The following is a 15,258-nucleotide window of genomic DNA, read 5'->3' as shown; positions in this document are numbered from 1 at the left end:
TTGTCTTCTTTAAGTACTATTTAACTCCCAGGATAAATGGATCCCGTCGTCTATCTATGTGCATAGATTTTCGTGCACCTTTGTCGTATGCATGCCTTTGTTTTGTTTTGCATTGGTGCCTGTATGAACAGATGTCTGTGTTTGTTGCTCTACTTAGGTGCCCTTTGGTGTTTGTTTACTGCTGGCATGTAAGAGGCAAACGTGCGTGCACTGAACACACGTAAATCTGTGCCCCTGTCACATCTCTCTTCTGTACTGCCCTCATAATCTCATGTGACTTCCATCTTCTTTGGCAGCACTGAATCCTTTGCTTTAAAAAAAAAATAATTTTGGGTGCTTTCCGTTACTTTTTTACATTGAACTATGATTTGTGTTTTGAAGAGATACATTAATATGAAAGGGGAAAAGTTGTTCGTTATACCACAAGACACGTGAGTATATAAAACCAAGCCAATGTTGCTGCTTCTGTGTGCTTATGGGTGTATGTATAGAGGGGTTTATGCCTGCTTAAATTTATGTTTTTTTTTTAAAGCTTTATTTAAAGACTTTAAAGAAAAATAATCTATTAGTTGAGAGGCAGCATAAACGGTTGAGAGACTGAAGAGGAGGGCAGGCGATTACAAAAGTACCTAGCAATGGTATATCTGGGGCGCAGTGGTCGTGCAGCACATAAGTGCATTTGGGGAAACATTCCTAACTACCATGACCTTCTAAACATCTTTTTCAAGCTCCCCACACCCCTCCTTTTTTAGCCCATTTGGCCAACCAGCAGATTCAATGTCCAATACTCTCAAAACAATAACAACGCTACTTCTTTTTAATAAACCATGCCCATAATTCTATCTGTTCTCAAAACTCTTCCCTCCTTTATGTATCCTCCACCCTAATCCTTAAACTAACAGACTCTCCTGTCTACCACTTTAAATAACAATTTACATTTCCCCCTACTAATCCACCACTTATCCACCTTTAAGTAGTGCGCTGCTCACCGAAGAGCTCTTCAACCCCTGTCAGGTGTAGTAAGCGCTATATGAATACAATTACTTAAACACAGACAATTTATGAGCACAAATTTACAACTAATTCACAAGGAAAAATAATAAAGCACATTATTCAATTGAACTATAATCTAGAGTTCCCGAGTTAGGGGTAGTAAGCCCTATATAAGTGCCATTTATGATTAGTTTCGAATGTTATTTAGAATTTGGCTGCATCTACTTTTCAAGCATGCCAATTTCAAACCGTGGTTCTTGCTAAATTTGACTTTCACAACAGTAATTTCTTTACATCTGGCAAGAAAGTTGATGCATACTGTTTAATGTATTGTTCCCTTGCACATAAGAAAGCATTAAGTATACGTGCAGTACTTGAAGTCGAGAGCAGTTTGCCGAGGTGGTGATTTAGCGCGGATGTGTTATGGTTCTAGTCAAGTCAAAGAATTTATATAGCGCTCTACATACCCAGAGGGTCTCAAGGCGCTTGAGGAGGGGAGGGGAATTACTTGTCAAATATCCACGTTTTAAGTTGCTTTCTGAATGCTAGGTGATTCTGAGTAAGGCGAAGGTAAGTGGGAAGAGAGTTCCAGGTTTTAGCTGCCAGGTAGGAGAAGAATCTACCTCCCATGGTGGTTTTGTTGATGCGAGGTACAGTGGCAAGGGCTTGGTTGGATGATCGTAGCTGGCGGGAGGGGGAGTAGAAGGACAGTCGTGTGTTGAGGCATTCTGGTCCGATTTCGTAGAGTGCTTTGTGTGCGTGGGTTAGGAGCCGGAAGGTGATCCTCTTATTGACGGGAAGCCAGTGGAGGTTTTTCAGGTGACCAGAGATATGTTCTTTGCGCGGGATGTCTAATATGAGCCTGGCTGAGGCGTTTTGGATTCGTTGGAGTTTTTTCTGGAGTTTAGCGGTAGTACCGGCGTAGAGGGGGTTTCCATAGTCCAGTCGGCTCGTGACCAGGGCGTGGGTGACCGTTTTCCTAGTTTCGGTGGGGATCCAACGAAATGTTTTTTTGAGCATGCGAAGAATGTTGAAGCAGGATGAAGAGACGGCGTTGACTTGTTTGTTCATCGAAAGTGAGGAATCCAGGATGACGCCCAGGTTCCGTGCATGGTCTGTCGGGATGGGTGCTTTTCCAAGGGCTTCTGGCCACCAAGAATCGTCCCATGCAGAGGGGGAGGTACCTAAGATAAGGACTTCTGTTTTATCTGAGTTCAATTTCAGACGGCTATGTTTCATCCATTCGGCTACTTCTTTCATTCCTTCGTGTAGGTTAGTTTTGGCGGTGCTAGGGTCATTGGTGAGTGATAGGATCAGTTGAGTGTCATCCGCGTAGGAGATGATGTTGAGGTTGTGTTGGCGTGCGATGGTCGCGAGGGGGCTCATGTATACGTTGAAAAGGGTGGGGCTGAGTGAAGATCCTTGTGGCACGCCGCAGATGACTTCAGTGGCCTCTGACTTGAATGGTGGAAGGCGGACTCTCTGGGTTCTTCCGGTGAGGAACGAGGTGATCCATTCTAGTGCTTTTCCTTGGATTCCAATGTTTCTGAGGCGCTGTAGGAGGGTGTTATGGCAGACTGTGTCGAAGGCTGCGGAGAGGTCGAGGAGGATGAGGGCGACTGTGTCTCCATTGTCCAGTAGAGTTCGAATGTCGTCTGTTGCTGCGATGAGGGCGGTTTCAGTGCTGTGTTTGGCTCGGAAGCCGGACTGTGAGGAGTCGAGGGAGTTGTTGGCTTCGAGGAAGGCGGCGAGCTGGTTGTTGACAGCTTTCTCGATGACTTTGGCCGGGAATGGAAGGAGCGAAATGGGACGGTAGTTTTTGAGTTCGGTGGGGTCCGCTGTGGGTTTTTTCAGAAGGGCGCTGAGTTCAGCGTGTTTCCAGCTCTCCGGGAAGGTGGCGGAGTTGAGGGAGCAGTTGATGACGTCTAGGAGGTGTGGTGCTATGATGGAGTCTGCTTTGTTGAAGATGTGGTGAGGGCATGGGTCTGTGGGGGATCCTGAGTGGATGGAGTTCATCAGGCGGATAGTGTCCTCAGTGGAGATTGGGTTCCAGTCATTAAGGATGTTCGAGGGTGGTGAAGGTCCAGCAGATGGTTGGGTGGGTTGGTCTCCGGGTTGGTTGTCGAAGCTGTTGTGGATGTCTGCAATTTTGTTGTGGAAGAATGAGGCTAGGGATGACTAACGCTTCCTTGCTGCAGAATTTATGCTTGCTGTTCATCTCCACAACCGCTTTCTTTACTGAGGTTAAAATGTACCTGCTGGAAATTGAGGATCTTTGACAATTGGTAATCTTCTGCGGCAGAAAAGTGAAGCCAATTGCTGAGTCGCAGTTTGATGTGCGCACCCTTTTAAGGAGCCGTCCTCTTTTCGATTAATGTTCATATATAGCAGGCAAGGTAGGGGTGGTTCCTTTGTCAAGCTTAGGACCAGCTCGTTCGTAGATCCTGGATTTTTTTGTAATCTGCTAAAATAAATGGGCAGTTGTTTCCAATAATCCCATTACTTCAACACTGCATAATATAGACCCATGGGTTCCATTTTTTAAATGTTTTATTTATTTTTTAATCGCTGCGTAGGGGAGTTAACCCATGCAGGTCTCTAAACCTCCTGTGTGTTATAATACTCAGGTATTTGTTGCCTTTTATCCTGCTCCACCTCTGGCTTCTCCTGGCTCCTAGATTCAGTTTCAACTTTTGTGATTTTTAGGTCTCGTGGTAAGACGTTCCTTGGTTGTTCAAGTTCTCTATTATACATTTCTCACTTCTGTTTTTTTTTTCTGTCAGACACACAGGTGCTGAATCATTACTTGTACGCTTGCTAAAAAACAATGTTATTGAATTAGCAGTACGTTATAGCCGGACCCCTCATTTCAACACTTTATTTTTTTTGGCGTAGTTAACAGTATTGCTGAAAATTATTGCTTCCGTGGTGGTATCTGTGTAGGGGGACACCTTCAGAATACTATTTTGCATTGCAAAACTAGTCTCGTTTTAATATTTAATTATATTTACACCCAGATGTTGCCTCCGCGTCCTTTTGCTGCGATATAATGCTACGCAGCACTGGTGACAATTTCCATTAAAATTATAGTTGTTTCACCCAAGATTCAGTGCCTAAAAAGTTGGTGTGGGTAAATTGGCAAAATGTTTGTTTTCTCGCTGAATATTTCTAACAAGTACCTACGTTTTCACATTCCTGGTGCTACAACATTTTATTTTTCATGTACCTTACAGTTTTTCAAGAAATTGTAAAATGCATAAGTGTTCATTTTGAAAACGTGACATGGCTTTTCTAATTGCTTGTTAGCAATTTTGGGTCCTAGAGTCTAAACTTGCAAGCTCATTATTTCAATTGCTGTTTCTGCTATGTTTTGGTTTCATTCTATCTATTTCTGCATTTCCTTTCAGGCAAACGAATTAAAAGAAAAAGGCAACAAAGCCTTGAGTGCTGGCAACTTCGAAGAAGCTGTGAAATGCTATACCGAAGCAATCAAACTGGACCCAAAGAATCATGTGTTGTATAGCAATCGGTCTGCGGCTTACGCGAAGAAGAGGGAGTTCCAAAAGGCTTTGGATGATGGGTCCAAGACTGTAGAGCTTAAGCCGGACTGGGGAAAGGTAAGAAAGTGACTGATGGGGCTTTGTGTCTTCTAGAGATGAAGAAATAGGAATGTTAGCCTAGATTCTTAATTCGTCTATTTTTAGGTTGCGCCTGCATGAGCATGCTCTCTTTCGCTTGCAAGATTTGTGTTCAATAATGGACTTGGTACCGTTAATAGCTTACTATTAGTTGTCGTCATTGTCCCTCTTCTTTGCTGACTTTTCATTGCATAGCGCTTGGCATACACCATTTCCTTTTCGCCCCATGGCGCACGTTGAAGTACAGATTGCTTAGCTTTGGTTAGTGACAAATTGATTCAAAAGTCCCAAACCAGGTGCCAGTCTTGCCAGAGAGTGTGTAAATCGTTTGCCACATAATAAATGGCAATATATGCCTCGCACAGTTTGTTCCATTATAGGTAGAACGTGGTGGCACCAATTAATTTGTTTTGAGACACTTGGGTGTATGCGGTTGAGTTGGTGTATGTTTGGGCGTTGAGTGTTTCTGCACTAGCAGTTATCCAGGTTACAGTTCGAGACAAGTACGGATTGCTAAGGTGGGCAGTAGGGTACTAAGCAATGAACTAGTGCATGGAGGCCACCTGTGAGACTTTTAGAGGTATTGAGGTGGGCAAGCCAAAGAATTTGGGGGCTAGGCCGAGCACACACAATGTCAAGTGAATCCTAATTTTTAAAAAAGAATTTTTTTTTTGAAGTCTCACCTTTTGTGAGCTATCGGATATGCTCTCGCTTGCGAGACTCTTGTGTTCAAATATGGGATTGGAGCCCCGCAATTGCTTACCACTCATTAGCATCATTGTAACTCTTGCCATTCATCACATCTTTTCTTTCTGTGGCGAGTCGATCAAGCAGAGGTTACTGTTTTATTAGTGTCCCTCTGCTAGCCTTCTGCTATTCGCGATGTGATTAAGGTACTATTTGTTCTGAAAAAAGCATTGCGTAATAGTGCTTTTTTTACCTTCTCCCCACTCAGTCTCTGTTTCTTCTCACCTCCCGCCGGCCCTGTCTGTTCTTGCTTCTCCAGAGAGAACGAAAAAAAGTACCACGAAGTGGCAAGCGCAAATGGCTTCATAGGCTCTTATTAAAATCATCCATTTATCCCCCGCCAGATTGCCAAAGCTAGTAGCTTGCCCATAGGTGAGACCTACTGCCTTTGCCAATGCTTGTTATGGTGTGTGGTTAATTTGTTCAGCTGGTGACAACACTGGAGGTGTACTCCTGGCAGGCATTGTAGCCATACAGAAAATATTGATGGTGACTTGGAATCCCATTTGATGGTGCCAGTCCCTATTTTCTCAAATCTTTTGCTGCTTTCTAAAATAATAAGTTTTAAGTGCAAGAAACTGTTTCATGATTTGTGGTTTGTTTCTCGCAGTAGGCAACCCTTGACTTTAAATATTGGAAGAGAAAGTTGACAACTTTTAGTACTATCCATCAAGCATTGCGTATCTTAACAATCTTGAGCTTGAAGAATGTGTGAGAATTAATTCGAGATGGGGCATGGGTGCAGTGCTGAATTTGGAAAAGAAAGTGCCTGTGTGTGAAGCACTTCTAAGAGACCTGTGGCCAGTGCAATTACCTGTCGGCATGCTAAAAACCAAGGCTGAAAGGCTTAAATCAACTTCATGCCTCTTTATCCACGACCATAAACACTGTGCTCCTTTATCTCACTTTTGCAGGTTCCTGCTTTCTTCCTTTGTGCATGTTTTTCTGTCTTTCTCTTCCTCGGTCTTTCTGATCTGTGTGTTTTTCCACTCCTGATATTTGCTTATGCATGTTCCTTTTATAATCGGTAGTTTCTCCCGCTACATGGTGCTCTTTTCTAATTTATTATGGTGTTTATTAAAATGTGTCATTACAATGAGTACTGTACGTATTAGACGAGTGTATATGGGTTGCTTTTATTAAATCCTTTTAGTATATCTTCCCTGGAAAGCTATATCTAGAGACGAAGGTTTGGCATTTGCTATTCCTTGCCATTGTTTAAAGATATATTTGTGTAATATCGATTGTAGAAGATGAGGTGGTGAACTGAATTGTTTATGGCCCTTTCATACCCCCTCCCCCAAGCCCTCACCTATGGCCCTTTCATACCCCTCTGCCAAGGCCCTTTCATACCCCCTCCCTAAGCCATCCCCTAAGCAGTCTGCAGAATGTATGCTTTCCAAATAAAGAACATAACGCTGTGATTTTGATATTCTAACTGCCAGATTTTCTGTTTTGGATCTAGTGTGAGGGAGCCCCGATGTTCCAAAATTGGTTAATTTAAAAAAATAGTTGTTTTCCGGTAAACAGATTACAGGCCCAAGCGACTCTCCCAATGCAAAGCAGCCTCTGTGTTTTGAACACTGATTCTCCAGTATTGGAACATTCATAGATTCACATGCTTGAATTATTCCCCTTCATCTGAATGCGAGTCCCACGGTAAAACTAGAAAGCAGTACAATGTTAAACCTAGCTTGGAACAGCTGTAGAACCTTCACTTTAGTAATATCCCTGTCTTTTAAAAGAACCACACTCCAACCAGTTAGGTAGCAGCAACCTCTAGCACACCCCTTCCCTCAGAGGCTTCATTCCCTCCAGATTTTCCTCTGCACTTTGTGTGAAGGGAGTCTTCCCTGAGCTCTACTCATTCAAACAATATTTTTGCAAAATACGGAATTACCATTAGTACAGTCTGTACTATCAACCGCCTACCATCTGCTAGAGAAATCTAAATGCCTGCAGAGTCGGACTTGCCTTTAAAATAAAAATAAAAAAGAGGAGTTCTCAACTGAGATTGTCGAACTTTGAATTTGACTGCAGAATTTTGCAGTTACAAAGAAAAAAATGAGCACGTCACATATAGTTATTACGAGAGTAACGCGTAGTATTCAAAATTGTGCTAGCGGAACGAAATATTTCGCCCACCCCTACCTTCTTCTGTATGTGCTCAAAAAGTTCAGAAGTGAGGGAGGTGAAAAGGCCAACTTCTCTAAGAATTTCCAACAAGCGCTTTGAAAAACACCTACCGTTGGTCTTTAAAGGGTGAAAATCATCTGAAAACATTTGCATAAGGATAAAATAAATTCTCCTAGAAAAAATCAAATGTCAAAATCTGAACCTACTACACTACTCGGGTACTGTTGAAATAAAAAAATGTATGCGTCGTCAATGACCACACTGACGACAAAATAGTCTACAACACACTCAACAACCTAGACGCCTGGGACTGCAGTAATTATCGTCTGTTCGCTGACGACTAAAGCCACATGGTCGACGGCAACAATACCATCAATGGTAAAAGTGGCGTTAGTTGTAACATAGTCCACAACCAAATCCTGTAGATGACGAAACTTATGAGGACATTGCTGAGAACATAACTCTCAAAATAAGGTATCACCACTTCCCCCTAGTCATCTTCTAGATAAGGATGATTCTGGCGATGAAGCGCTGAGTGGTGTAGCTCGTAGTCCATCAGAGCTACACGTCAAATACCAACAAAATGATGGAGATTAATAATATGGTCAGGAATATTACTCTCCTCAACAAGAGGGACAAGGAGTACAATATACGGATGAGTATCAATCTTACTCCCAACATCAATACCAAGAGGATATGTTATGTATGCCAAAAGCACTAGCTGCAGACCTAAGGCTAATGCTTACAGATTATTACAAAAGATTTCCAACTTCTTGGCAACAACTTCACCTAGACAAAGTACAAAACCTGCTCAATCTCTGCAAGTAGAATCATCAACTTATCAAAAGCCTCATAATTTAGTCTGCAACGTCTCAAAGGGGCACGCTACAATTTAAAGCTATTCCAGAAGATGATCGTATGTCTACGGATGAAGGAGAGGAAGGAGAAGTAAGGGACAAGATGTTGCTACTGAGTGGGATGATTCCTGTTTCACCACCACCAGTGCCACAACCTGTTGTTCCTCTACTAGAGGATATAGGAGGGTTTCAATAAACAAGTCTTTCCATACCTAGATGATTATTTAGCAGAAGCTCCTTCTCACCAAGCTGCATAGAAGTCAAGCAATACAAGTCCAAGTCTTTTCAACAAATTAGGACTAAAATCAGACCTTTGGCCATCCACAAAAATAACATTCTTGGGTGCTACCGTAGATAAGGTAGAAGACCAGGCATACCCAGCGAGAGAAAAAGCCAAGTTGATACACTTGGCAAGTATATTACAAAGAAATAGTCTGTTTCATTATGCCTATTCAAATCACTTTTGGGAATTATGTCTTTATGAATTTCCTTCTTGTCATTTTGCCACCTTCAAATGCAACAATTCATGAGGAACTAGACTTGCAATTGATCCAAACTCAAGGACCTTTAGATGCTACAATTTACATCACTCCAAAGATGCGAACAGAACTCTCATTGTGGAAGCAAGAGGCAAATCTGTTGACAACCGATGCTTCCCTAGAAGGTTGGGGAGTTCATCTTCAAGATCTGGAAATCAGCAGCAAACAGGAGTTGCGCCCGCTAAGTCTGAATATTAATGTCCTGGAGCTCAAAGCAGTAACATTAGGGTTACAGGAGTTCCTCCAGAGGATAAAAGGATCTGTGCACCTATGAGGAGACCACACCTCAACTATGCATTACATCAACAAACAGGACGATACAACATCTAATGCGCTGTCTCAAGGCCCCATAAATGTTAATGGCCAATATAGCTTCAGATAATGCTGAGAGAAGAATAAATACCTGGAAGATGCAATGTTCTAGCACAATTAAAAACGGCTGCTACAAATCGGAAATCACATTTTTCTACAATGGGTCAAACTAGATCTGTTTGCGACTCCTCAGAATCAGAAATGCTGGTTCTTCGTGAGCTGGCATCCACAACCGGGGTCATGGGGGAATGCGTTTCCGATAGCATGGTAAGCAATTTTGCCTACGCTTTTCCCCAGATACCTCTACTGCTGAGGGTTCTCAGCAAAATGAAGAGGGAACCAAGCAAAATAATTCTTATAACTTCAAAATGGCGAAGGGAACATTGGGGTAAAGAGCTACTTCTATCAGAGAAACATCACATCTAATTATAACCACTTCCTTATCTACGAACGATGAACCAAGGCCAAGTATTTCATTTGGCTCCTAAATTCTTACATTTGTTAGCTTGGCTCCTGAAGACCATACATTTCACATTTGAATATCCCGAACAAATGTAAAAAAAATTAAGCCTGTGGCTGGGACTAACAGAACTTCATTTCACATGTAAGCATTTCTGTCTCTGTTGTCAAAATTCAGAACTACATCCCATTTCATCTTCACCAGAGGAGATGCTACCTTGCCTGTCACATCTGACACTGACGGGTCTCACTCATACTTCCGTTAAAGTACATTTGGCAGCCATATCCCATTTTAGAAGGTCTTCTACAAAATACTCAATATGGTCTAACAACTCGTCCAAGAGTTTCTCTAATGACTTTTTATTGTTTATCCTCAAAGCATCCTCCCCCCTACTAGCAACTGAGTACAGCACTTTCAGAGTTAATGAAAACCCCATTCAAACTCTTTCACAAGGCAGAAATTAAATTTATTTCTAGAAAATGGTGCTTTAATTAGCACTCACCTCCGCAAGGGGAGGAATCAAAATGTTCACCCTTTTATGCTATTCAGGGTAGATTGATCGATCCTAAGGACAAATCCAAAATTAATTTCAAATTCATTTACCCTCTCATTGCGATGGACATCTGTTTTCACCCCTGCATCGTGCTCCTACATCCGCCTTGCCCAGATCTTTTCAAACCTTTCCCAAGCACCCTCTTCCTTTGTGCACTTTCTCTTCCATAATTTTACGGTAATCCATTCCTAGCTTCCATGTATGGTGGTTGAGCCCCATTTCTGAGCAATGTCTTGTTTTGCCACTTTACAGCCTAAATTCACCAGGTGCTTCTGGTAGTGGCAATGATTCAGTGGTCCCCAGATGCCCAGCAATGCTAGTCTAGGTTGTAGTTCCAGAGAGAACCCTGTAGCCTCCTCCAAGGAGACCCTAACCACCTCACAATAGTCTTATAAGACTGGGCAACACCAGAGAGTGTGCAGAAGTGTGCCCTCCACCCCGCAGACCCTGAGGCAAGTTGCCTCAACCGCCCTGCCTTTCTTGCAGAGCAAGGCTCGTGTATAGTCGGCCCGATTGTATGATTTGACGCTGAATTAGATAGAAACTCTTGATTTGCCACCACTACTGGAAATCCCAGAGCCTCCTTCGAGACATCCTTCTCTATTTATCCCAGGTCTTGTTCCTTGTAGTCTCAGTTTGAACAGAGGGATTTGCATATTTCTCCTCACTGTATGGCAGCGAAATCCGTTTCCGATCGACCCGTCCCTTCAGTAGCCTTCCTTCCAGTGGAGAGTCCTCCAGAGTCTCTTCCAGGGATACACATTTTCTGAGGGCGTGTCTCAACTGGCCATATCTTAGCCATTGTGTCTCTGGCATCCGATATTCCTTCCTTACGAAGGCAAAGGGAGGGCAACCCCATTTGCTTCCCATACATCTGCCAGTGTAGACATGCCAATATTGCTCGATCCTTGAAAGCCCTTCAGAGCCCCCACTGAGGGCAACTTGGCACCCTCCCACAGCAGCGTTTTCTTGGTCCGTCTGCAGCTCCAACCAATCTCCCTTGTCAGTCTTTTCCATATTTCAAACGCCATCCCTGTTGCTGGGCTAGCCTTGGGCAGCAAATTGCCCCGCGTACAGAGCATGTAGGAAGATCCTTCCAAACCCCCACCCTCATTCCTGTCCTGCTGGAATGCCGGGTCCTCCAAAACCACATATGCACACTAATTTACTACGCTAACCTGTGCCGCTTCATAGTATCTCCGAACAATGGGTAGAAATATGCCCCCCCCCCACCCTGTATTTAGATCTCTGTAGGACCCCCCGATGTAATATGGGGATGTTCCCTAGCCCAAAGCAGGTTCCCGACGAGCATGCAAACTTTGGCAAAAACCTAGGGAGTGCCATCATTTTAAACCTCGCTGCCTTCCCTTACAACGAGAGCGGCAATGCCTAACAATGCTTCATGTCCTGCTTCAGTATTTTCATTAGGGGTCCTAGGTTTGTATCTTAATGCGAGTTTGCATTCTTGGTGATCTGGATATTTAAATAGTTCTGGTTCAACCCCGAAGCAGCAGAGCTAGCACTACTTATCCCCAATACCAGCTCCCCATCAAGAACAGCAATGACCTATGCCAGTTTATGGAAAACCCAGAATGGTCCCCACTTACATGGAAAATGGCCCACAACCGTTCTAGTGGCTGGCCCACATTTGTCAAATACAATAAGATGTCTGCATATAAAGATATGCATTCATCTCTTCTGCCTCTCTGGCCAGCCCCAAACTGAGCATCTATCCGGACCCACTCTGCTAGGACCTTGTGGTGCCAGCGTGTAGGAAGGTGGCTACCTGACTATGGTTACCCCATATTTTTTGCCTTGTGTTTAGCTGGTTTTCGACTTAGCCTGGGGCCCTGATTAGCAGGGAACCAGACCAACTATCTGCTCTCTCTGTAAAATGGATTCCATGTACCCTAGGTGCATAACTAGATTGGCTTGGGTCACCTTATCAGCCCCTGTACAGAGCACTATAGGTGCCCAGGGCATAGGTGCATCCAAGGCCTACCAGGGGCTGCAGCATATCTTTTGCCACCCCTGGCTGGCGATCTAAAATTGACACAACTGGCTGATCACTCAGCTGGGGCAAGGTGGTGTAATCACCCCTTGCTTAGATATAGTATGCCTATATCTAAACCTATCTGGACACATATAGACCTGTGAGCCACTCCTATGGCAGGCCTTAACAATCCTGAAGGCAGAGTGCGTGGTTTAATGTGAGATGGTGCTTTAGCATGAGCTGAGCCTGTCTGCAGCTGTCTGGACCAATTCCCTTAGCTGTTCCGGGATAATGCCAAACCATATACTATTAAGTGCATTATAATCCTCGCGGTTATATGTCAACTTTGGTTTGGCTTTATCAAAACATGTCGTGTAAGGTGTCATACGAATTGGAATACTACCCCCTCGCCAGTCCTGGCGACGGGGGTAGCATTCCACCCCTCTAGAGGGGAGGACATGTTACTTTTTGCTAAAAAGCGGGTGATTTTTTAAAGAGCCTCAGATCTACAAAATGGATGCTTCTGCCACAGACACATGTCTGACCTCCTGCTGCTGACCGAAACTTGGCAGAGGAGGCCTGGACAAAGGCTTTCCTGTCACAGGGAGGTGTCACACCACCCCAGACAGGAGATAGTGGATTGTAGCAGGGAGGTTTGAAAGAAACCAGACAGTGCCTGGGGAGCACAAGGCTTCCCCTTGCATAATCCGGTCAAACCGGTTCTGGGGCACACCAGCCCCAGCTCCAGTGTGACCTGGACAAAGGAAAGGGGGTGTAACCGCCCCCCTTCCTGGTCCCACCCATAGGGAGGGACCTAGCAGGAGATCCACCCCTCAGATTGGAATAAGAGTGGGAGCAGTGCCAATGCAACTCAGATCATCCTGAAGAAACATAAGAAACGAATTCTGGACCCTTCGACATCCTACTCAATGTAGAAGACTGAAGAATCTCCCTTGTGGTCAAGGAGTGACCACCCTGTGCAAACAGGCACCATCCAGCCCTCGACTCTTGCTTTGTTGCAGTTCCCGCCGGAACTCGAGCGACAGAGATCGACGCGATCAAGCTTGCCTGCCTTCTCCCAGCCCGATCCACAGTCCCTGCAGAGCTGAGACCCGTTAAGGCGACCGGAAGCGTGGGGCACGCCATCTTGAAAAGGCCACGAGACGCTGACAGTGCAGCCCACGAGTGACCCTCGAAGCTGTACACCGGGGTTTGAGAAGCCCCAACCCTGAGCCACACTTGCACCAAAGCTACCCCCTCCACACTCGACGAGTGCTGCGTGGGGCCCTTCTGCTTGTGTTGGCTCGACGCGTTGGCCCGGTCACTTGCCAGCTGGCTTGTGGCCCCTGTGCCGACGAAAACTTGAAAACGACTTGCTTTCCTGGTTGCTCCAGGTCTGCACCAGCTCCTGTGAAAAGGAGCCCCCACTCTGACCCTCCTGGTCTGAGTGAGAAGCAATCTCCCGGTTCCGCGTGGATTGCTTTTGCCAAGTGCTGTTTGCTGCAATCTTGAAGCCGACGGTGCTGACGGCGAGAGCCTGCGTGGGACAGATCGTGACCTGCTCCTGGACGTCGCAGATGCCCCAGAGCCCACGTGACAGCGGAGAGAAGCCTCTCGACAACCATCTGATTGCGCCCGACATTGCCTGGTTCCGTCCTGGTTCCACCCTGGTCACTGCTGAGTGACCCAGACTCTGTCCCCTCTGCTTTCAGATTCATCTCGACTTCGATCCACCCTTGGATCACACCGGACACTTCTGCTTCCCATCGCCTGCAGCTTCTCCAGCTCCAAGTACCAAGAACCTGCGTGTCAAAAGCCGACGCCACTCCGACCCTGTGCACCCACTTCCTGTGGGTGAGGTAACATTGCAAAGCCGGTGTGCCCATGTTGGTACACACCTCTAGGGTCTGTGTCTTAAGTTTTGTTCCTCTAGGTTCAGCGGAAGTATCTTTAAACTAACTTTGTGTAACTTTTACGCACCATTGACTTTGCATTGGTGCAAGCCGCACTTTACGTGCTGCACCCGAATCCCGCGGGCCTCTCCCGACTTCAGTATTGCTAGTCCTGACGGCTCCCAGCGATTCTCTGGGCCCTAGGCCTAACCACTGTTCGATTGGTATCTCTTATACCATTTTTTTAGTATATGGTTTGAGTGGCCACCCGCCCTCATCCATAATTGTGCAACTTTGTATGTTGTACTGTGCTTTTGATTTAACGCTTGTGCCCCTTTGCTCATAAAGAGTACTGGGGATTAATTTAGAAATAAACACATATATTTTTATAATATATACTTGTGTGGTGTCCTTTCATTTGGTATTACAGGATTGTATGTGGTAAAACAGCTCGCTTAACACGACCTCTTAAGTTAAGCCTTTAAGGCTGCTTAGTCCATGCTACCCCTAGGATAGCTTGTCTACAAGGTTGACTTACAACCAGACACCATAAGGGATTGTTTGGACTGATACAAAGTGGTTCCAGAATTGGAAACACTACATATCAGGACAACTTCTCACACAGCGCAAACAACATTGGTGAGAGTGGACATCCTTGGCGCATCCCTCTTTGTACTCGCACGTTTGCCTTCATTCTGTCGTACAGTAGCTGAACCCATCTGATATATTTGGGGCGGAAGCCCTTCTTGGCCAGTACCTCGAATAGATATGGCCACTCCACTGTCTCAAAGCCCTTAGATGCGTCCATCAAAGCTACTACTCTTCCCATGGATGAGTTCCCTATAGTTTTGTGCGGCCGGCTCAAATTGAGCTTTGAGCCGCCTGGCCATTCTGGTCGGGGTTCACAAACTCCAATATCATATTTCTCAGTCTGTTTGCTAGGAGTTTGACCAGGATTTTAATGATTGCTTTCAGCAGCGATATGGACCTATATGATTCACCCCGATCTTGGAGCTTCCCCACTTTTAGGATAAGCACCACCGTTGTTGAGCACATTTCCTCCCAAAGTTCATCCTCCTGTAATCCTCTAATGCAGGCTGCAGTAAAGAGGCACCATCCTCCTATTCCGTTTCTGAAA

General features: G+C 44.9%; 1 protein-coding gene across 1 annotated transcript in view; it reads left to right on the top strand.

Annotated features, from left to right (window-relative positions):
- STIP1 (stress induced phosphoprotein 1) overlaps nt 1-15,258 on the top strand; it is a 213,087-nt gene that overhangs the window by 25,298 nt on the left and 172,531 nt on the right. Inside the window, exon 2 of the mRNA XM_086932803.1 lies at nt 4,401-4,610. Within this exon, the coding sequence (XP_086788929.1) occupies nt 4,401-4,610 (210 nt within the window). The remainder of the gene's footprint in view (nt 1-4,400; nt 4,611-15,258) is intronic.

This window comes from Lissotriton vulgaris, chromosome 7 (genome assembly GCF_964263255.1).
Source record: "Lissotriton vulgaris chromosome 7, aLisVul1.2, whole genome shotgun sequence".
Taxonomy (NCBI): Eukaryota; Metazoa; Chordata; class Amphibia; order Caudata; family Salamandridae; genus Lissotriton; species Lissotriton vulgaris.
The sequence above is the reverse complement of the archived record's forward strand: the minus strand, read 5'-3'. Positions and strand labels throughout refer to the sequence as shown.